The sequence below is a fragment of the Diadema setosum genome, chromosome 1, assembly GCF_964275005.1.
Source record: "Diadema setosum chromosome 1, eeDiaSeto1, whole genome shotgun sequence".
Lineage (NCBI taxonomy): Eukaryota > Metazoa > Echinodermata > Echinoidea > Diadematoida > Diadematidae > Diadema > Diadema setosum.
The window spans coordinates 31,946,513-31,971,371 of NC_092685.1; the positions used below are offsets into that span (position 1 = coordinate 31,946,513).

The window sequence follows — 24,859 nt, forward strand, 5'->3', positions numbered from 1 at the left end:
CTCCAGCATAGAATTGAGAGAGAAATGGGTCTTGGGCGATGCTATACAGATTATCAGAAAAACTATTTCCTTACAAAAATCCCAAAACACAAAAAGTCCATGCCTGATGTGTTTCTTCTTGTTTTTACTATCATTTCGTCAGTAAAATCTAATAATTCTTTCTTGTTTAACAGGTGAAAACTAGAAGAGCCCCACCTTTGTACATTACTGTTTTCATAGTTTTCATGAAATGTTTCTGCATATGCCAACTAAGAAATCTGTGGATATTTCATATCATGCTTTCAATTTTATGTATTCATATTTTAAAGTAGACAAAGCTTTTTTCATTCATTTAGACTCACAAGGAGGCTACAGTAGTAACAGTTTCTGTTGTCATTGGGAAAGTTTCCAAAACACTTTTCAAAGGAGAGTTCTCCGGGACATTCCCTAAGATGTGGGCATGCAGTTTTGGTTGCAACACTTGGGAGTGTAGTAGAGCATGGGATATTGTGATGTGATATTAGTATTACCAATTTCTACAGGCTATTCGTCTCAAATCAGTATTCGACAATAATATCCCAGTCCTTTCTACTTCACCTAGTGACCTAATAGTCTGCTATCTCATAAAAAAGGTTGTCAAGTTCTATGTCACTACTCTGTAAATCTTCATTTTTTTTCTCTATCTGTACTGCACCTGTTTAGTATCCTCTGTTAATGATTTCAAGAAAGAATTAATGGCGGAGGCTAAGCTGAATGAAAAGGACATTGAACCTCTGGAGATGCCAGTTGGACAAAGTTCATCAGTCCATGAGGGACTCTACCTTAGAGAGAACTTGTACATGACCTAAAGTTTTACAGTCTTGAGTTCTCATCTCACAAAAGTAGGATGATTTTTTCTTAAGTTATAACAAACTCTTAGCCAGAGGAAAATATCTTTGGGGTGAGATGATTTTCTTCTTCTTCTTCTTCTTCTTCTTCTTCTTCTTCTTCTTCTTCTTCTTCTTCTTCTACTACTACTACTACTACTACTACTACTACTACTACTACTACTACTACTATTACTACTACTACTACTACTACTACTACTACTACTACTACTACTACTACTACTTCTTCTTATTCTTTTACTGAGAGTCAAGTGGTGAAATTCTGACATTGAATAATTTTGAATTTCTCTATTGTAAAGCCCTCACTATCTTGAAATGATTGCTGATTCAAGATTTCATTGCACATACACACATTACACACACACCAAAAAGAAAAATAATAGTTACATGGAATTGATATGAGTGTGATGCAGTCAGCAGAATTCAAATCATAATATGTGGAGTTCTCAAACTTTTGTGAACTTGTAGGCAAGCACAAACAGTATATATACACATAAACAATCAGAGGTTCCTTAGACATTTTTTTTTTTTGGTTAACATTGAATGCAGGTTTTCTGAGTTTTCCAAGTTACTGTCTCTGCCATATGATTAAAAAAAAAAAAAAAAACAGATGACACATGAGAAACACCTGAAGCAGGCAGGCCAATAATCGGAGTAGATACATAGTAAAGTGTATATGTGACCCTGCATCACAAAACAAACAAAAAGTCGCCAGATATGGATTTTTAGTTAAGGGCAGATTCTAAAAGAGCAGACTCTACGCTTCAAAATGATGTATAACTCAATTCAAATGGACTTCCCTAACCTACCTAAATACTGGAAAGAATGCACACTCTCTGGAAAAGTGTGAACTGAGAAAAGAGGCTCTGAAGTTCAGGGTGTATTCAAGCACTTAATCTTGCACCAAGCCACACTAGCTGTGCGATGAAAGGGACAAAACACGGGGTGTCAACCACCTGAGCAACAACAATGATGGGATTATCAGATTAAGCTTAAATTGAGCATGATCTATTAACCTTTCCATGATTGATGCCAACTTACAAAGCAGTTGCATTATCCTTTCAAAAGTTATTAGACTTGAAAGTGAAGAGTGTACACAGGATTTCAAAAGATGAAAAGGGGCCTCTAATGCATACCTGATCATTCTACTCTCCCCCCAAAAGGGGTTGTAGAAAAACTGCTGAAAACACACTTTCCCATTCATTTTATGACCCCAAACTAAAGAATAATGTAGAAGAAAGATAGCTCTTTCAGAAAATATGAAAAACTCAAGATTGACTTAGTTGACCCATTTCACCTGTTTTGAGTCCTTACGTAAAATCAAGGTGTGCAACTTTTTGTTTGATTTGTGGTGCACGGTCACATATTCTATTCACAGTTTGTGCTTCCTAAAGACATGTTACTCATTTTGTCAATATGCACTCAATATTACTTTGACAAAGCTTCCCCAGGGTTTTTTTGTCTTTGGTGGTTAAGAGAGCAAACATTCTGTGCTGGTCATGGGGCAGTCCATTCCAGCTCCACTTGCTGAATCAGAGCAGACGAATGCGAGTGGTGTGCAAATAGGCCACTCTTCAGGAAAACGGAGGAAAGTAGAGTGATGGGTACATTTTCATTTTCTAGAATGTGAGCTTGGAAGGGGATGAGTGGTGAAATTACCTTCCAGGCTACTGAAGCCATTTAATTAATTTCTTAGAAATTTTCTCCAATCTTTCCTTTTTATAATCTATTTTTTTTTTTATGATGGAGGGAGGAGTATTGTAAAATGTCTACAAGAGAAAATAAAGAGAAACATGTATCAAAATGATGGAAGGTTGAATTGAGTTTTTTTCTACTCTCCTCAGGCCATTGTCCTTGTCAAACGTTTGCTTATGATGATGGTCTCCTGAATTTCTGTACGTCAAGAGTTGCTTAATTTGTCTTTGAACGATAAATGGGATCCTATGTTTGCATAGTATGCATGAAATAATGCTCGTTTGTTTTCATTTTGCATTGTGTTACAAAAAAAAAAAAAAACATGTTGGATATTTGAATTAATCATTTATTTTTTTTAATTCTCAGATTCAAATTATACTGTGCTCAATTAGGTCATTCAGTTGATTTTGTATTTCATTTATGTATGAAAAAACAGAAATAAAATCAAATCAATCAAAATCAATCAATCTCTACGGCTTTCAAAATGTGGATGTTTAAAGTCAAAATCTTCCCCCTGTCATCACATCACAAAATATTTTGAATGGATTAAAATGTTTGTGTACATATTTGTTTCACCTTCAGTGTTTCATGGACTTTTCTTGTTTTTCATATGATAAAAGAATGCAGAGCCTGATTACCTTCCTAAGATAATCTCACTTTATACCTTTTTTTCCCTTTCTTTACAGCGAGGGTTTCATGTTCAAGTTGGGCTGTGCCTCATGAGGGGGATATTTTTGCCATTTGATAGATAAATCTGAAGTTTTCCTTTTTTAATCAGGCAAAACTTTTGGCAATATTATTATTATTTTTTTTTTTTTGGTTAAACTAATGTGTGAGATGAGTGTGGGATACTCTTTAGCCTCTAAGATATCTTCATGCCTCGCAAAGATGTGATGTCCAAAGAATTAAATCGTGAGAGATCATCTTGAGTATGTGGGAGGATGATGCCACCTTTCACTTGAGTTAATATTAATATTCTGAGTGCGTTTTTGCCAACGGATTGCTGTGCCTCTGGCACATGATGGCTGTACGCTTCTGCATTGAGTCCACTGCATTTCTGGACGTGACAGCCCCCCAGTAATGTTTGCCGAAGTCACCCCATTTGACCATAAAAATGGTCGTAACTGTGGCGTTGAGTGAGACTCAATCTTTTCTCCTGCCCATCAATTTCCCAAGCCTTATGGTTCTTTCGTGCTCCCATCTCCAGGATGAGGTTTTGGCGATGATGAATTTTAGCCTTTATGCAGCTGTTATCGTGCAATGGTCTCGGTGGCATTAGTTACAGAAGTTGCGCCACGTGTCTATTCATGTCCTTCAGTGTGTTTGTTCTTGGGGCCGCTTAGTTCTCTATATCCCCTAATTTTTTTTTTTTTTTGTCTTTTACTGCAAATCATCTGTCAGGCAATCATCTATCAGGGCACTCACTTAATGTAAGAAACAAAAGATGGGTAGATTTAATCATTCTGCCGCACCTACCCCACCCAACCATAGTGCACTAAAAAAGGAAGAAGTTAGGCTTATTGGAATAAAATGGTGATGATGGGAATGAATTATAAACTGTAATGAAGAAGTGCTCTTTGAGACTGACATTGACACTTTTGGAGATTGAATATTAGTGTAAGTCTTTGAGGTCCATTTTGATATGGTTAAGATAAAAATCTTCAAATGAAATATGACTTTTGTATTTGATGTTACAACTGCCTGTAGAAATTTCCCCCTTTTTTTCTGAATATTAACAAATTTTTCTTTTTGCGCATCAGTAGACAAACAATAAATATTCACAATAAGATGATTGAATGTAGATTTTAGGATGGTTCATTGTGTTGTATTATAAAGTTTGGAGTTGAATGAGCATGTTTTTTTTTTTTCTTTTGATTTTGATAGGTTTAGATTAATGTTTTGAGAAATCTCAAATGATGTACGTATCTTATGTTTACCACATTCAGATTGTATATTTGGTTGCGCGCATGTTTCATTATGAAATGAGTCCATCCTCATAATGTAGTGAAAGCAAAAATAGCAAATGCCAATACAGGTATGATCATGTGTGAGTGGTGTGCTTTTGGGGAGGGTTTGTTTGTTTGTTTGTTTGTTTGTTTTTTGTTTTGTTTTTTTTTTGGGGGGGGGGGTGTTTCCAAAGAATAACATATCCATTATAATGTTCAACCTCAGAACAATCTTCCTTTTAAAATAATTGTTAGTTGTCTCATAATTTCCTTTTCAATATGATAAAAAAGAAAGTAATTTGCAGCAATGTGAGTTGTGTGTCTCGGATAAAGGTCTAGAATGGTACTTGAGGCATCATCAATGGATGTAACATTCCAACTGTAATATTGTCCCCATTGCTGGGAAATGTGGATAGTGGCAATGCTAGGTTAACTCACTTTCTGAGAAAGTATGATTTTAACAGAATTCACTCTTTGACCCAAAAGAAGGTGCCATACCACAGACAAATGGCACAAATTTTATCAGTACTTGCCTAGCATTTCAGTTAGGTTTTTGTTTGCCCTAATATACATATTGGCAAATAATTATGTGATAATAGGAATTGAGATTGGTACTAAAACTTGATTTGAGAAATTTCCCGTTACTTTGAATTGATACCTCGTGAAGCTACATAGTGGTGTACACTGCATACATGGAAGTTTTAATCTGAAGGTAATTATAGCTGTGATATCAAGTGATATATGGCACCACGAAAGTATCTTGCCTTCAAGATATCATTTCAGATGATAACAGCTGTAAAGGTATGATAAATATAATGGAATGCTACAGAGTATAATTCATCCAGGCGCATACATCTGTTAGTATCTTGAAGAAAGCAAAAGCACAAGATAAGATAACTTACCACTCAGCTTTGAAGAAGTACACGCAATCCAAACGTTCATGAGCACCATAAGACCCTGTTTCCTCCTCGTTATCAGCTAACTGAATGAGCTGCCTGCTTAATAAGTGTGAAACAATGTCCAGAGCATCCCAGATTGTCACTTGAAGAAGAGGAAGATCAAAAGAAACTGGAGAGAGGGCCCAGTGATTTCCTGTATGCTGATCTCCAGCGTAAATAGTGTAGTCTTCTTCTCAAATAGGATTTTGATATTGGAGTTGGGCATCCCTTCCAGCTCACTAGGCTCACTCAGTGACTCTTGGGTGAGTGTGTGTTTGTGTGTGTGTGTGTGTGTGTACCTGTGTGTGCTTGTGTAGTGCTCTCTCATTACTCACCCCCTCATAGAGAGGCCTGCTAGAGCTCTGGCTTCATGAATATTCATGAGTGAGGGCTTTACTCCTGAGAGTGTGTCTGCCAATTAGGGACATCGGCCAGCATGGCAGTGGGTTTTGATTGGCTGATTGCAACAGAGTTCTCAGTTCACAAGAGGTTAAACCTCAGTGGTGATAAGTATAGATACCAAATCAAGCTTGATCACTGAGCTGAAGAGGAGATGAGTTATCATGGAGAATTAAAGGCCACATATGTCATTTTTAGGACATGGAATTGAAGATTACATTTTGGTGACAAAATCTAGCAGCACATGTAAAGTATTTTGTTGTTATCTCATCATGATTTAGTGATACCTTTTGCATTGGAATTTTATAAAGATGTAATATTCATCAAAGTCACTCTATTCAAATCTAAAGAAGTAATGATATCATGACTCATTTCTTACATTTTCTTGCCATTCAAAGCTTCAATGAATATCAAGTTTTTTGTTTCATGAATTTCAGAAAAGAATAAGAAATCATATATTTGACATCAAATCAATATAAAGCTCAATTGAGATAGCAATGATAAGTTTTTAATAGAAACATCAAGATGCTTAGTTTGGACGACCATTTTCAATTTTTAATGGCAAATCTCATGCACAAACTAGCAAGTAAACTGTGAGAAATGTATGTCATGATTATGAATACATGTGAAATATGTATTAAAGTTCCATGTTATTCTGTGTTATATCTGACTGTCTAAAAAATCTCTGTGATCTTCATGTTCATACCCTGTTCTTTATATAAAAGATCAGTGTGAATATGAAAAAGAGTTGCTCTTCAAACAAAGTATATGTTGTTTCTGGATAGTGACCATTGGAGTTTTCACCAATCACATAATTTACGCCCAGATTTCCACCATTTTGTTGGCAGGACTCGAGCATGTGGCCCATGTGTACAAAGACGGCTCCCAGCTGTACAGCGCCACCTTGGGTTTGGTTGACATCACCAGGGGCACCAACTCATACTACAAGCTGCAGCTTTTGGAGCGGGATGGTGGCGGAGGGTGAGTTATTTAACCTCCAAGACATTGTTCCTCCTGTTTCTCATCATATTTCAGCTGTCTATCCTCCAACATGTTGGTCCACCAAATATATATAACTGCCTCTTTTCTATTTTCTTACAAGATTTTAATTCATAAGCATTTACTGCTGAATAGAATCATGAATTAGTGACTCAGATGTTGATACTTGACTATGTTTTCTCTCTCTTTTTTTTTTTTCTTCCTAAGTTACAAAACTCCTCCTGAATAATTCCAATATTACTCTGCTAAAAGTGAAAATTCCCAACAGTAGTAGGGTGCACACTGTAGCAACACACTGTGCCACAAATATATGCAGTTTTCCACAAAAGTATACTAAGTGCAAATCATTATTATAATGACATTAATTTTCTGAGTCCTCCTCACCCAAATGTCTGTGTATTTTTTTTTTTTTTTTGGGGGGGGGGGGGGGGGCTGCTGTCGCTTCAAGCATATGACTTATGATAGTCTCACTTTCAACATCAATCACAATTGTGTTTATTTTATTGAACAAGGTTTTGATACCAAATTAATTTCTTTCACTGTATTATCTGTTTGTCCATCCACCTATTTGTCATCCCATTATTATTGTTAATATTCATTTTGCAATAAATGCAGAAAAACATGTGAAAGCAAACAAACCTGGACACTTCATATCTAACCTCAAGAAAAATTAAACAGAAAGGGGAAAAAAATAATTGAGAATAATCCAACTGCACACATTTGACTTTCAAACCATCAGATTGTGGGGATTTTTCCTTTTATTAAACCAATAGGAAGGAGTTGCAATAACACAGAAAAGAAATCATTCATTCGTGTTCTTCCTTAGTATACAATGAGGCCTCCACAAACAACAGTGTTCAACTTACTGATGGAGCCACCTTGTAAAACTAATACTCCTTTCATGCTAGCCACTCTTATGATCACCCCGGGGATTCAACGGGAATCAAAACGTGGAACACCCACAAGAAATTTACTTTCATACTAGCAAATGAGCTCCTGCTTGAATTTCTTTTGCTCGCTCTTCTGCAGCACAAGTACACGTTATGGCGCATGCGCAAAATGGCCTGCAAGATGTTATTGGCATGCTGACCATCGCTTTTCACCCAAGAGTTTGCTCGCGATGCCTTTCATGCTGCAGCGTCACCTGGGAATTAGCAGGAAATTTCAGGTGACATTTGCAAAGCAGGAAAAGTTTGAGACAAATACATATAAAAGAATGAATTGATAGCCATGTTCACATGGTCAATTATAGTCAAGATTCATGCATCCTAATAATGATATTTCAGTTCACACAGTCACTGGACTTCAAGTTAGAAGCCCTTAACTCCCACTATCACCAAAGTTACACTGACTACATGTTAACCTATAAAGTTATAGCAGTGCTGTGCTAATTTGTAAATTTAGCAAATATTTGATTTCAAATGTGTACAATTACAGTTATATAAGTTTTCTTTTGTGTAATTGTCAAAATGTCATGAATTGTATATTGCTAGTGAAGAATGTCAGGTATGCACCAGCTACAAGCAGCAGCATTGTTCATGTCAAGTATAATATCCTACTTTTCTAGTGATGAGATCACAAATAAAGTGGTTCTAATTTGATATGAGATGGGGAAGTACTGGGAAGCCTGAGGAATAAATGATAGTAGACATTGAAGAACCCATCACACGTTTGCTTATTGAGAAGAGTAAGGAGTCTGGTTAAACAGAAGTAAAATCCGTCACATGTTTGCTTCTTAGCTTGTTGTGATAATTGGAACAATATCATTTACAAGTGTTTGAACTGCATTGGGAAGGTGTGGGGAAATGAAATTGCTAATGAACACACTTTGCATTTATTTTAAGAGGAATGGATGAAGGATCACATAAAGGAATGTCTCATGGTGAAATCTGGAAACTTTTACACATGATTGTGACAAAAGCCTTTTGTTTCTTTTGTGTGTGCTATGATAGACCAATTAGTAATTGGGTCAGGTAGGTAGATTTTGCTCATTGTGATTGTACCCATGACCTCTTGACAAAATTTGTGTTTATTTGTTTTTCTGTTAGGTACTGGGTCTTTCGTGCATGGGGCCGTGTTGGCACCACGATCGGAGGGAAGAAAACTACAAACTTTCCTCTGTCGAGGGCCAAGGAGGAGTTCAAGAGTGTTTATCTAGACAAGACGGGCAACTTGTTCGGCACAACCAACTTTGTGAAGCACCCAATGAAGTTCTTCCCATTGGATATCAGCTATGGTGAGGTAGGGCAAACACAGACATTGGCTACCTGACCTCTTGGTGTGATCTCAAACTTGAGATGGACTTGTGTGAAATGAAAGAAAAAAATTATAGGTTTTGGTTTGACTGAATTTGCTGTGAAATAATCATTTGTTTGTGCCACAATCATGTAAATGATACAATCTCAGACATGACTGACAATCAATAGTTAAAGATATTAAAAAGTTTTGGTACCTCAAAAGTTTCCCTGAATTTCCTTGTCTTGGTTTGTGTTTCACGTTAAAGTACGTTGTCTGTGAGAATTACTCGCCCCAAGTGCTCTCATGTCTTCGTAATCATGCAATAATGGTTTCGTACCAGAGCCGTCGCCGTACAGCATCGATAAATATTGTACGAAACCATTGACTGCGACCAGCAGCGTGCAGCCCATTGTACGCATAGCTAACTGCGACCAGCAGCCCCATACGCATAGCGTAATGGGGCTTCGCATTGTAACATTCAGGATCATGACAGAATTAGTATCGCGGGTAAATGTCAATTTAAAATCCCAAAATTTCTTTGATTTGAAGACTTACCAATTAAGTTGAAGTATTGAAAACAGGCTTCGAACAACGTTTGGTTCTGCCAGTTGTTCGGTTCTGCCAATAGTCCCTTTCTTTTCGAATTGATGACTGAATGGTGACTCGGTCGAGAAGACCTTGGGAGAGCTACATACACCATGGACCGATGCATACACTGACTACTACGGCCAGCGCATGCGCACACAAACATCTTATCCGTTGATATGGGATTTGAAATTTGTGCGCATGTGATGTGTTCGCATGCACTGGCTGTAGTATTTAGTGTACATGGTGTATGTAGCTCTCCCAAGGTCCTCTCGGCCGAGTCACATTCAGTCATCAATTCGAACAGAAAGGGACTATAGGTAGAACCAAACGTTGCCCGAAGCCTGTTTTCAATACTTCACCTTAATTGATAAGTCTTCTTGGGGCGAGTAAGTCTCACAGTGTTAGTTATATGAAAGGTACTTTAACCTGAAACACAAACTAAGACAAGGAAATTTTTGAGGTACCAAAACTTTTTATTATCTTTAAGCTCAAACGGTAATCCTTAAATTTGAGAATAAGCAAACTTCAAGGATAAGCTCTATGGGGCACCAAGTGTGACAAGGTTGATTTCGTTACAAAATCAGTCATTTCGTCTGCCATTTTGTCACAAAATCAGTCATTTCATTGATGAAATGGTGAAGTGACTGATTTCATAACGAAATAACTGTGCGACACTTGGCACCCCACAAAGCCTATGGATCACCATCGGACCATAGCTTATATAACCAACAGTCACCAGGTACTTTTTTTTTCTTGTATAAAAGCAATTCAAATTAGGTTTTTAACATTTATTGAGAGTTGCATGGTGAGATCATACACTGTTTATGCGTATATATATTTTTTCTTCTATGTTTGTAAAAAATTGTTCAATCCTGTAGTTGACATATTGATCAAGAAGTGTGATAATAGCATTTTTATGCCTTGTTTTTTGCCTAATTTCAATGTAGGAAGAGGAACGCATCAAGTCTTCAAAAGAGAGGGCTGGCAAGACATCCAAACTGCCAGCTGAAATTCAGGATCTGCTGAAGATGATCTTTGACCTGGACGCACTGAAGAAGACCATGTTGGAATTTGAGGTAGCGATATAATGTCTATTGACAAGTTTTTATCTCTGAATGTCCTGCTGACCCAATGCATGCATTTGATTCTTTGATTGTACAGAATCTTGAAAGCTGTTCCACAATTTTGAGCAGGTAATTGTACTCAATACCGGTAGCTGAGTGATAAAAATGATTGTTGGGAAGTGAGAAATCAGTTGATTGAGAGGCTGAGTTGAAGGACATGATGCATTGTGAGCCAAAAATAAATAAATAAATAAACAAGGAAGGATGAATATATCGGCTGAAAAACAGCCATTGTGGCTAAGCCTGGTACTGTGACAATATAAAATCAAATGAAATGAATGAGTGAATGAAAGAGGTGGAGTTATTGTTCCACGGGAGATAAGCATAGAGGAAAGATGGATGGGAATTATATGGAGGGAAAATTGGTTGTGAAAAATAATTGTTCGATTAAGGAAGGTGTTTTAGGACACTTGTAACAGAAAAGATGTCACATCATCTTTTCATCAAATGAACATCACAAAAGACATTGAAGCAAAACATACTGATCACTGCCAGAGAATTTTCCATAACATCTCTACTAGGTGCCGGTATGATGGGTAGTCCTCAATCATATGAGATATAAATGATGAAATTGAAGCCAGGTTTACTTTTGCATGAAATGTTATACATCATGTGCCAAAAACACATCATTTTGAATAGAGCATTCTCCATTGTGAATGGACAATTCCCTGCTAGATACAGAAAGTTCTGCATTGCGTTTAAAAAGTTTTGCATTGAGAATGACATCGCTGAAGTAACTATTTAAAGCTTACCGCCGGTGTTGCTTCACTCAAAAGATGGCATCTTTCTGTTGATTTCTTCCCTAGATTGACCTGGAGAAGATGCCTCTAGGAAAACTCTCCAAGAAACAGATTGAGGAGGCCTACTCAGTGCTGACCAAGCTACAAAAGGTGAGTTCTTGAGTCATGCAGTTGTTTTCTTTTATCTAAACTTCAGAGAAGTTAGATGAGATACATTTTGTGGTACGATTAATGTACATGCTGTTATTTTTGCATACAGATAGTTTCGCGAATGAGGAGGTCATGGAAACATTCGCGAGATGTTGTTTTCGCAAATTGACACATAAGGCCTTCACAATGTATTACCTCAGTGCATGGTAACATTTTCGCATGTTGTTAAATTCGCGGTCGAAATGTGATTCGTGAAATTCGTGAAAATTAAACCCTTGCAAAAATAAAACCTTATACAGTATTTGTCTGTTACAACATTTTAAGTACTTAGGTGTGTTCTTTGGAGTTGTATCAACTGTGTTTTGGAAGATCTGTGTACGTTGTTCTACCATTGTGAATTGGTTGTAGACTAGTATTATGTGTCCTTTTCATGTCTTTGAGGTACAGTCTGATAGTAGACCCATCAATGGCAAGCATTAGAAAAAGTGTTTTGATGGATTATTTGCTCGTATGCGGTCAGTCAAAAATAGTGGAAATTAACTTTCTGCAACATACCGCTGTAGCAAGTAGTATACTGTAAAACGAGGAATCTTCGCGAGCAGTTTAATTTTGCGGATTTCGCGAGAGCCAAGATTGGCGAAATTAGAATGCTCACTAACGTTTTTATCTATGCTACATGCATTGAATGCCAGTGGCAATTGGCGAAAATTTCATGCTGCAAAAAAGGCCATCAGCTCTAATTTGCAAAAATTTCATGCTGCGAATATATCATTTTTTACAGTAATACAAAGACAGCGATTTATTGTTGTGTTTTGTTTGTTTGATTTGAATCATGCAGTTGGTAACTGACAAAGCACCACAGTCAGCCATCTTGGATGCCTCCAACCGGTTCTATACCCTCATTCCACACAACTTTGGTCTGAAGTCAATACCTCTGCTGGATTCACTTGACGTCATCCAGGTAGGATTGAATAGTGACGCCAATCAATGCTATGTCATTGGTATGCCTTGTGAAATTGTGCTTACATGGTAGAAGACATCTTCCTCTTCCACCCTCCTCTGTGAGAACTAGGGTGCTGGAGTCTTCTGTGAGAACCCATTGTTTTGCTATCTAGCAATAATGAGAAGTAACTCTCAGTGGTAACTGAGTAAGAACACTTTATTCATGTGGACTGTACACCACTTAATTCTGCTTTAGGATAGAACTATGCAAAAAACAACAACAGCAAAACAACAACTTTTAAACAACTTCTCAGTATTGACTATGGGGAAGTACCTTCAAGTGCTACGTTGATATTGGATCAAATTACATCTTTATGGTGGGAAGTTGAGAGTGTGTTAGAAGTATTTTCTTGTAAATGTAATATCCAACTGGGTCTAATGCATCAGGCATTAAGCTTCTTTCCTATTGTGTTGCTGTAGAGATCATTGGCAAATGTTTCCTGTAATGCAGTGTTTCATGCAATAGATGTGAAGCAGCAATGCTCGTGTGTTGTGTAATATACAGTATATCAATTGAGTTGAAGTGGCCACTGTGAAAGCAGTGAATGCTTGCAAGCAAGCAACCAGGAGACTGGTGGCTTTAAGTCCATCCCAAAGGACCAGGCAATGGGGTATAGTCTTGCCTAGAGGCACAGCAGCTTCTGCTGGGGGATTTGAACCAGGGACCTCTTGATTGATGGTCTCATGATCTTAGCCACTGAACCACAACAGCAGAATAGAAATTCACACCCATGAATTGATATGAGCTATAGATCAAAATAAAATTAGCACTCAATGGTTTGGTTGTCATGGAAACACCTCCCCACACAGACCAAGACACAGATGCTGGATAACCTCCTGGACATTGAGATCGCCTATGCCATGCTCAAGGACTCGGGAGACGAGGTCAGGGATCCTATCGATGTCAACTACGAGAAACTGAAGTGTCCCATGGAGGTAATTATTGCCCATCATGCATCACTCACATTTCTGTTCAGTATAAGAACATTCAGTTAGACCAATATGAATGGTCAGAGATAAAGAGAAAGAGGGGAGGGGAAAAATAAACCAGATTTTTTTTTTTTTTTTTTTTTTTTTTTTTTTAAGCAGGACAAGGTACTGCACTGTTGTGATGACTGTTTGAGATGAAAGAAAATATTTTCAGCATGTTGGCCACTATCATATCCAGCAGAAATTTGCACATAAGTAGCCATCATTGGCAAGTTTGAAAGGGATGGGGGTAGTGCTCTATTTTAATATGAACATATCATTTCTGACTATTGATAGGAAGAACCTAAGATATATATATTTTTTTTCTTTGAAGTGAATGTGATATGTATGCTAGCTCCTGTAGTTGTAAAATGGGATAAAAACTTGCAAGAGTAAGAACTGCTGCATGTTCTCATATGCCACTTGGGAAAAGATCATCCTCAAGTCACTTTCCTCTCCCTGCCCATCTTCTGGACGACCCGGACAGGTGGTGGACAAGAACAGCGACGAGTACAAGATGGTGGCGGACTATACAGAAAACACTCACGCCCCGACCCACAACTGGTACCACCTGGAGCCGATGGAGGTCTTCCGCCTGGACCGGGAGGGGGAGACGGCTCGCTTCAAACCCTTCAAGAAGCTGCACAACCGCCAGCTGCTCTGGCACGGATCCCGCCTCACCAACTATGGCGGCATCCTCTCCCAGGGACTCCGCATCGCCCCGCCCGAGGCTCCAGCTGTGAGTAATCAGAAGAACTTGTTTGCTTCCCTTATTTGGTACCATTAAATCACCTGGTCTGAACTTGTATCTGTTCTCCATTTCTCTTTCACAAACACTCATTATCTGGGGCTTACAGCCAAACAAGCTCACTTTCATGTAGGTCCCATCATACTTCTCTTTGTACGACCCCACTTCGATTTCCACCAGTTATCATTATAATTACTGTGTTATTATCATGTATGTATTTTTTTATATTGTTGACAAGGTAAAAAAAGAACTTGTGCTATTATTTTTGATGTATTATTGATATATGATAAGAGTGAAAATAAATTGAAATTTAGATTGAAAGTTTGCATCCCCAAATCCCTACTTTCCTCCCTCTAGCCCTCTGTTTATGATTCAAGTCATCACTTTTATGGAGCTGCCAAGTAATATGTGTTCGCAATATTCAGTTACCGGTATATCATATTAAGTTACTTTTTCTTTGATAATGAGAAAATGTTCTTGTAATGAAAAAAAAAAATTCGGAAAGTTAATGTAATATACAGAATATGTGCAATTTTTCCACTTTTAGACCAAAGTGAGATGACTTCTCTCAAAGCAAGTTTTCCCCCATGCATCAGTATGTTTTTAGATTTGTGAAGGCTAGGAGCCCTGCTTTTCAGCAATGCCTTGTTTTATCTACATTTACCATTTATGATGTACAGTGGTATTATCTCTATTTCAGTGGTGGCTATCATGCTGTCTTTTACAACTTTACAGATAGTGTTTAGGATTTGCTCAATTACAAGGCAGACATGATTTGTGATTTTTATTGTTGGGATGTTTAGACAGTAGTTTTTTGTGTTTTGTCAGACAAAATTTATCCATATGCAAGATGATTTCCTTATGAACCATTGTCTCCTCTTGTTGCTGCATTTCATTCACGCAGACGGGCTACATGTTCGGCAAGGGCATATACTTTGCCGACATGGTCACAAAGAGCGCCAACTACTGCTTCACCAATGCCAGCAACAACATTGGCCTCATGCTGCTGTCTGAAGTGGCGCTGGGAGATATGTATGAGTTGCGGGGTGCCCAGGGCATGTCCAAACCCCCAGCAGGCAAACATAGCACCAAGGGTATGTGTCTGGGTTTTTGGTCCTCAGATGGCATCATTCTTAAAACTATTTTAGGAAGTTTGAGTTTCCATCATATGAAATCAATGAATGCAGATGAAACTAATTACTCTATACGCCATATATTTCGCGAGTCAAAATTTTCGCGAATCGCGAATTCTTGATGATTTCGCAAGTGGTTAAATTCGCGATCGTGGAGTCTTGTACTGAACGGAGAAATGTACACGCATACGTCACATCCACATCTGGATCAGAGTCAATATTTTTGTGTGTCTTTAATTTCGCGAATAGCACCTGACTCACGAAATTCGCGAAAATAAAAACCTTGCGAAATATTCGGCGTATACAGTAGTATGGTTTTATTTAGGGCTACCAATGATTTACACAACTTTGAGCAGAAATAAAAAGGTTGAAATTTGCACAGAATTGATGGCAGTATCACCATGTCAAACAATCTGGGACATCAATGATTCTATTGCACATGCTGTGATGTCCAAGCTATTAAAAGCCATACTTTACATCCATGTCTGTCTGGTTATCTCTTGTATTTTGATACTAGAATGCTGTATTGAGAATTAAATCTCAGTGGTTACAATATCTGCTTCTTTGCTTTCAGTGAGAAGCAATTAAATTCCTTAGAGCATGTTTTCAAGGGAAATTTACAAATAAGAAAAACTATCCTTAAACCTATAATTTGTTGAAAGAAATGGTTAAGGTAAATGCTTTTTTTTTTTGGAGGAAGTGTAAAAATCAGGAACACTTGAGAAAAGGCTACACTAAGCAGACTATAATGACAACAGAGTTGACCCCAGTCTTCATGTATAGATCTTTATTATTTTCTTCCATCAAGTTAATCTGTAATTACAATCATCAATTTGCACTGATGTAATGATGATTGCATGCAGATTTGTTAATCGATGAAGAATTATCTGTATCCCTTTTTTTATTTCAATATTCAGCACTTAGCAGTGTCAGTGGTGTTGTGATGATTGTCCAAAGAATGGTCAATGTAGCACTGAATGATTGTTATTTCGCTTTTACTGCCCAAAAGGAATGGGTCGAACCGAGCCAGACCCAACGGGAACCCAAACCGTGGAGGACAACCTGTTGGTTCCCATGGGGAAAGGCATGAACAGCAACATCAGCTATTCCAGTCTGCTCTACAATGAGTATCCTTTGCTTGTGGCAACTTGTTGTTGAAATTATTGGACCGACAATAAGTTGGCTTGAACTTTGACTCTATTGAACGTACTCTTTATTGAAGGTTCCCTGAAATACAAATGCATGTTAATTTATGTTCATTTATGATACCCTCAACATCACTTTTGCGGTGAAACAAATATCTAGAAACATTCCATATATTTTTAACTAATTTTTCTTCTATTTTTCTTCAGATTACTTGGATACGCCCACAAAAAGTCCTTCCAAACCAATATTCCTGTTTTGACCTCATCTGTCAATCATTGCTAAAGTACTGATATGTTTACAAAAGACATTGGAATGCACCTTCACCTCGACTCAGCATAACTTGCATGTTTCTGTGATATTAATGTGACTAATAAAAGAAATGGCGAGGGAATCTGTTGTTCTGTTGTTCCAATATCATTAAAATTAAAGGTTTTTCTCTTGTCTGCCAGATAAGGCAGTGTAAGAGTCTTGAAAGGAGTGATTTGAGATTACAAAGCATTTTTTTTTCATTTTCCTCTGCTAGTCAAAGTCATCTGACAATGATTGCAATGAATGTCATTTAAATCATGTTATATCAAAATGGCTCATACATTTTGTTACCAAAATAATTGATTTGAATTTTTCCAGAGGGAGTTTACCTTAAATGATCTGTGACTTCCATTTTAAGGTATTGTATTCATGAGAAGACTTAAAATTGGAATACTTGTAACTCCTGTGGAAAATTTCATTAGTTAGAGTAACTTATTGAGTACAGTTGAACCTCTCTTATCCGGCCTCCCTTTATCCGGATCTCTCTATTATACGGACGAAATCTCGCCGTGATTTTTTTTAAATAATTACGGGAGGAAAGGGGGATTCCCAACTCAATCTAACAATGGCGACCTACAGTCGACTTTGCCGAGTACGGTTTATTTTCAAGATCTACTTCATTCATTTCTTAATAATTATTTAGGTAAATCATTCCAAGAATTTATAAAAGGAAATGATTTCATTCTTGCAAACACGAACCTCTATTTTGGGGTCTGTTACTGAGTGTAACAATGAAAAGGTTGCAGTATACACATTACTGCATGTGGTACTACAATGGGCTACATCAGTACATGTGTATGTATATGTACATGTATAAAGCATTGAGTCTCCCGTATCCGGCCAAATCCCTTATCCGGATGAGCCCCGGTCCCGACTTGTCCGGATACGAGAGGTTCAACTGTACTTGTTCTGGCTTGTTTGCATCTTTGTTTGTAAACACCACCTTTCGATTCTTGCCAGGATATGATCAAAAGTAAAGCAGGATGCCAGCTCTTTTTTCTCTGTGATAGAGTGTATTTGTTTCACCTAGTGGCCTGCTATAGCCTCATAAAAGGGGAATGAAACCCAAATATATATATGGATTGAGTGACTGCAGCAACATCAGTGGAACACATCAGTGAAAGTTTGAGGAAAATTGAATGATCCATTGAAAAGTTAATGAATTTTTACAGTTTCGATGCTGCCATCATTCTATGAGAGGACTACACCATTTTGTGATATCACAAATGGAAAGCAATATATAGAATATACAAAGAAAATTCTGCATATTTTTACTTTTATAGTGTGATATATGAGCACTTCACTGATCTCTTTTAAAAACAGGGGAATTACTGATACCTTAACATTTATCAGTAACATATTGTGGGCATGTACAATGTATGGTTTTCATTTTTTTTTATTTTATTTATATTTTTTTAATTTTGTGAAATTTTCTTTATATTTTCATTACTTTTCAAAGGATTGTCTGATTTTCGTCAATCTCCTGGATTCACTCAATCCACATGTAGATTTAGGTTTCATTCCCCTTTAAATAGATCTTTCGGAGCTTTGGGGATTATTTACATATACACCGAAAAATTGTTGTTCATGTGCAAGCCTGAAGTATGTGATTTCTCCTCATGGCATGTGTTACCTTGTCCTTAATTCTCTGCTTCTCCCTTCAGATACATTGTCTATGATGTTTCTCAGGTCAAACTGCGTTACTTGATCAAGATGAAATTCAACTACAACTGCTAGTGATGCACCCCAAGCCCCTTAGAAGCCATCCGGAAAACAGGAAAACTCCCTAGAAAGTGGTACAATTTAGTCTTTGAATAAGCAATAATCATTGATGGATGTGCAGACAAATATATTCCTTCATTTTCACAAAGTGACTTAAAAATTTGTTTTTCAGTCATCGTTACTGCTAGTTAAGAAGCTTGAACAAAGTTGCTTATGTTTATCATGCCATTGAAGAAAGCATGTAGGTTCACAGTAATTCTTGTTCATGACATCATGATGATCTTATTGTATTATTATTATTATTATTATTATTATTATTATTATTATTATTATTATCATCATCATCATTATCATATTATTATTATTATCATTATTATCATTATATTATTATTATTATTATTATTATTATTATTATTATTATTATTATTATTATTATTATTATTATTATTATTATTATTATTATTATTATTATTATTATTATTATTATTATCATTATTTTGAGTCATCATGCAATGTTAATTGTGTGTGACTAAATCACATTAATGAGCCATAAAGGTGGTGAGACCTTGTTACCGATTGAGAAGGAAACTCAATGTGGTACAAACCTTGAAGTCACCTACGAAACCATACCAACAAAAATGTACTTTGGTTTCAAGTTTGAAGTTGTGTTTGTATTTAGTGTAAGAAAGGTAGTGTTTGCAAAGGATATAATTATGTACCCTGATTTTTGTTTTGTAACAACATGATTACCAGAGGTTATTAGTGTAGATCTGTAAGTACCAGTAAAAGTGGTAATCCATTTTCTGCAAAAGTAGAAGTAGCTCAATAGAGCTTTCATGTGCTTACATTCAGAGTTTGTTCATGTCTTTTTGTCTTTCTATGGCATAAGCCTCAATATGTTTGTCTTTACAAGATGTAAATTAAGAGTTCTGCAAAGACAAATTATGGTGTTTAGTGGTAGAGGGTACATCTAATGTATATCCACTGCATAAAGATATGAAATGCTCCCTTTTGGCAATTACGACAAACAGGGGCGGGTCAAGTATGATGATATCTGGTGTTTGTTGCTAGGCAACACCATTCACCAGAGTCAGAATCAGGTGCCTTGGAAATTCACAGTAATGACAGATAGTTACCTGTTGGGCAGGTAAAAACTCTTCAATAAGCGATGATCACTTAAGTTTTTGTAGATCATGCGATTCTTTGCTAATGTCTTGTAATGCTGGATGTATTCATTTCTTCTTCAGCAGGTATTGGATTTGTTACTAAAAACAAAAACAAAAAAAGTCGCTCCCTTTCCCATTTCATTGTGTTGATAGAGCAAAATATCAACAATATCAAGATTAGAGGGCCAATTGCCAAGCTTTCTAAACATTGACTGTGCGACAACAAAAATATCCCTGAAATATTTTTAGTGAAAGAAAAGTCCATTTTTAGCTTACCTTAAGACTGAGGCCAAGGTTTGTTTATTATGTTTCTTTAAGTTGTGTATGTTGTTTTGACTGGTTTGAAAATAAGAACATGAATATGTAGCCTTTTTATTTAAAAGTAAAATAAGTACACAGTTCTTACTTTTTTATGATAGAATATATTTGTAGACTCAGTTTCTTTGTGTTGCCAATATAGATGTTTTGTTGTTGTTGATTCTTTCATTGTTTTCACGCATCTCTTTGCTGCATTGATTCAAAGCTTCTGAGACAATGGTTGATTGATTCATGTCAGGGTAGTATGAATGTCTCCCTCACAGGCAGAGGGAATGAATTCAAGTATGGCAAGCCAAAAGAACCTGTACAAATGTAGCATTATGTTAGTCAGATAACATCCATGTATTGACATGCTTGTCATTACAGTGCTTGCACTAGAGAGTGAAATTTCCCTCTGAGGGGAGTATGGTTCATGTTATCCCGATTCAACCCACATTAGAGTTATGTTCTGTGTTAGAGCATGGTAAAGCTGTAAATACAACCCTGACATTATGTGAACAACAAAAAGCAGTATATCACAAATTCAAATTATTTCATGCAGATTCAAATCTTTGGTAGTGGATCACCATACATGAGAGTTTTGAGGAGGTCCATGTTGTAGGACTACTATGCATTACTGCTTACCTTTCCGCAGTTTTTGCAAATGCTCCATATTATTTGCCAGAGCTTCAGACTTGATGAATACTCAGATGTGCACAAGTGGGACTACATCCTGACTGATTTGCCTGTGGTGGGTACTTTACGCATCTTTGTGGGCATCACTGCTCAACAGCACAGAAGCTGCAAACTTTTCTTCCTTGTTCCGACATTGTAGCCCACTGTGACATCCCAAAGTTGTAAATTTCAAATCACAAGGTAATACACTGAATTTGAATCATGCCAGTATTTAAAGGAAACTCAAACCAAAAGAGAAATGTGGATTGAGTGAAAGCAGCAACATTAGTAGAACACATCAGTGAAAGTTTAAGGAAAATCAGACAATTGCTGCAAAAGTTATTCATTTTTAAAGTTTTGGTGTTGGAACAACTGGATGAGGAGACTACCAGAGATTTATGTGTGGACAACAATAAAGGGAATTCCACAAAAATTCACTTATCTAGCATAATAAAAGAGCACGTGACTAACCGCATTCAGAAAGCAGGGGGAATAATTGCTACCCTTAGCATAATGTTAGTATCAAGTTGATGGAATGTGTAATTTTCATGAAAAATGAATTTTTGTGGAATTCCCTTTAGTAGATATTACACAATGTATTTTAAAAACAATGATTGTGTTTTCATGTAACGAACGTATACTGACACAGTGAGACTATCAACTTACAATCTGCTCCCACACAGAGGCTGTGCATTCATGTAGCATGGTCTGTCATCACTGCTAAAATAGACAAAGATTTGGAAAATGCCTGGCTGCCCTCTTTAATGCTGCACAAGCAATGCAATGTGACACCTCTCAGTTTAGGGGACAAGTTGTCAGTTTTCTAGGACAGTGATGTTGTGTTATTGCCAGTGGATGTAATCCACAAAACTTGTCATCTTTCTGTTTATTTTGTTTTTTCCATGAGAAGCCAAAGTTCATACTCATGTCACACTGGTTATGCTGTGAAACAGATGAATTCAGTACAGCCTTGCGTGATCATTGTAAGTAAGAAGTAAAATGAAGTAAAAAAAAAACATGTAGATTTGTCTGACCAATGTGAAAGGTCTGGATGAGTTGTATCAAATAAAAAGTTATCAAAGACTGAGAAAGTGTCATGCAGTATTTCTTTATGTTGTGATTGAATGGTCTTAGACATACTATCGATAACTAACGAGGACAATATGTTGAGCAATGTCATTGGGGTAATGTATTTTCTCCCCTGTAAAATGCCTTAAACAAATTTTGTACATACGTGTTTACGTATTTTCATAAAAGCAGGTTTTGTTCACTTTGGTTTCTGTGAAAATAAGACAAATGGATGTGTGTGTGTTTGTGTGTGGTGACTTTTATATTGTAAGAGAACATGTTTGTGATATTGGTATTAGACTATGCCATTCAAGAGTATTAGACTATGCCATTCAAAAGTGTAAGCATTAAATCAATAAATTATATCAAACCTCGTACTCATTGTACAAAACTTTACCTACCGACAAACATTTTCACATACATGCTTCAGACTGTAACTATGTGTAGCTGTGTGATTATATATTTCTTTATTTAATCATCTAGATAAATACAATATCATTAGCTTCTCAAGACTACGCATAAATAAACCATCCAAATATTAAATGTTTTCACACCCCAGTTATTCAGCCCTTTAATACTCTCTACCTGGTCCTCATAAATATGTTTTGTGCATACTAATATGTATGTAGGCACATTATGTATTTTCTGTGCCTTGGTAAGAAAGCAGAATTTAAGAAAACAAATCTTTTAGTGCTTACTGATGATCGTTCAGCTCTGCGCATTATCGTGGAAGACCGTATCTTCAAACAAAATATGTAACCTCTCAATGAATTATATTATGGTGTCATTCATTTGGTAAGGGGCCTTTCTTGCTACATTAACACCAATTCATGTCATACATTTGAATAATATGTCATACACAATGTCCCCGAGTGCTTGATGAGCAGTAGAGTATGGATGATTCCCCCCCCCCCCCGACATTTTCGTTACAACGAGGTAAAATTTAGGCATCAAAATCATCATCTATATAAATTTGTACATGTATATGCTTTTCCGTTTGGCTAAAACAAAATTTCAATATATTGAAAGGAAATATAGTAAGTTCCGAGTTTTTCATTATATCAGGAGTCGCCTATACCAATTTATCCAGTGAATCCTAGTTCGATGAACAGAGTCCTTTCCAAGCAGACTCGAATTTTTTCCCCAGGTTGCATTTTTTTTTTTTTTTTTTTTTTTTACAAAAGTCCAGGACAGATTACATTACATGAAACATAACTGGGAGAGTCATAGTTGTAACCCAAAACATTGTTTGAACTCTGCCTCATGACAGCATTTTTATATTATCCTAAGTTTCTGAACTTCACAGGAAACTAAATCTACTGACATCATTAAATATATGTTCTTTTTCAAACCAAAGCCAGGATAATGAAAGAGATACTAGTCGTGCTAGTAGATAATTAAAATCATGCCCATATGATACAATGCTTACTACTGTTCTTGCAATCAATTTACCCGCATGACGTGTACGTGGCTAATACTTCATCTCAAAATAGGACACAGTTCAATAATATGTAATGAATATGGCAAGCTTTAAAAAAGTCAAACACCTCCCGCCACCTCTTCATTCACATTCTCCTCTCTCGGATTCACAGCATGCATAATCTACTCGTGTAGGTGTAGCAATGTCAGTAGGAGCGTTGATTTTCCCAGAATGCTGCCCCACTAATATTTTCCCAGCATTTCTACATAGCATTGGTCGAGAGGAAGGTAGTGGTATACATGCAATATCTTGTCCACGGGGCGAACAAGCCAGCCACCAACAGGATTCATGCAAACTCGTGTTAAAGAACCCAGAACCCTATAGGTAGTATATTTGCTACTACACAGTAAACTACAATCTTAAACAGAAGGGAACCTCCTTATAAAAGATAGGAAATAACAAAAACCCTCTTCAATACAATGAGGTGGTCTTGCAGTTCCCAATTCTTCAAATTTCTTTGTTTTTGTATCCCGATAAGGTGAGAAGCCTTACATTTGTGTAACAAGATTATCGCCACCACTTTTAGGTACTCGCTCTAACGAGGTTCCCTGTATTTTGTCCAATTCAAGTTGAACAATCCCGTTTGATACTAGCTGACATAACGGACAATTCAGTAGATCTCTAAAATACTCGATTATGTGTAAGGCGGTCCGTTTCTCTCTCTCCCACCTCCCTGGTGGTAGTACACTCCTCATATTTCTCTCGTTAATAACGGTCCTCAAAGTGCTATCGTAGGATAATAGATTACAACATCAACCTGTTGTCTATGCAGAACCAACCCCAAAAGTGCAAAATGTAAATCGTATCTGTCTGTAGTTAAAACTATTAAAACAGGTAGATAAGGCCAGTTTTTCACAAACCGCAACTGTCAAAGCGCAGTTGAATATCCAGTACTTTTAAACCGATGAGCGATGTACCCGTCTCGCAAAGTTACATAAAAGTGTATCGACTTTTTTTTTTTTTTTATTCTTCCATGGAAAATCGTTCCCAAGGTTATCATAAGTCTATGTAAGCAATAGCAGTTAGTCACAAACTTTCGGATCGTTGTGACATTTTCTGTTTTTTGTGTGTTCTTTTCTTTCACCGTAGCTTCAGGAACGTACACTTCCCAAGCCATCTGGGGTAGCGCGAAGCTCAAAATTACCGTTTATTGCGTTATTGCTGCGGAGCTGGAAGTTGCGGTCTGACCCGCTTCGCCTTATTACTGCGTAGAGCTGCTCTGGCGTTCCACTGCTGGGGTAGTCCTGCATCTTCACTGTTTGTTCCACCGTGGAAGATTGGACACGGGATTCTGGCAAGATCGACACGTTAAATTTACTGCTGCTCGTTTCTCCGATGTCTAGTATGTGAGACGAACTTGATTTCTCACTGCCAGGAGGTGCCGACAGCTGAATGGATGCCAGGGAAGTTTGACGGGTTATGATTCGTTTCGAGTCGACCCGATTTTTTGCCCCGCTAGCA

General features: G+C 37.0%; 1 protein-coding gene across 1 annotated transcript in view; it reads left to right on the forward strand.

Annotated features, from left to right (window-relative positions):
* The window catches only part of LOC140235436 (poly [ADP-ribose] polymerase 1-like), a 73,171-nt gene extending 54,280 nt beyond the window's left edge, over window positions 1-18,891 (forward strand). Inside the window, exons 13-22 of the mRNA XM_072315465.1 lie at window positions 6,693-6,825; window positions 8,892-9,084; window positions 10,617-10,745; window positions 11,600-11,683; window positions 12,522-12,644; window positions 13,496-13,621; window positions 14,142-14,393; window positions 15,307-15,496; window positions 16,545-16,662; window positions 18,655-18,891. Coding sequence (XP_072171566.1) covers window positions 6,693-6,825; window positions 8,892-9,084; window positions 10,617-10,745; window positions 11,600-11,683; window positions 12,522-12,644; window positions 13,496-13,621; window positions 14,142-14,393; window positions 15,307-15,496; window positions 16,545-16,662; window positions 18,655-18,727 — 1,421 coding nt within the window. The 3' untranslated portion in view covers window positions 18,728-18,891. The remainder of the gene's footprint in view (window positions 1-6,692; window positions 6,826-8,891; window positions 9,085-10,616; window positions 10,746-11,599; window positions 11,684-12,521; window positions 12,645-13,495; window positions 13,622-14,141; window positions 14,394-15,306; window positions 15,497-16,544; window positions 16,663-18,654) is intronic.
* The last annotated feature ends 5,968 nt before the right edge of the window (window positions 18,892-24,859 follow it).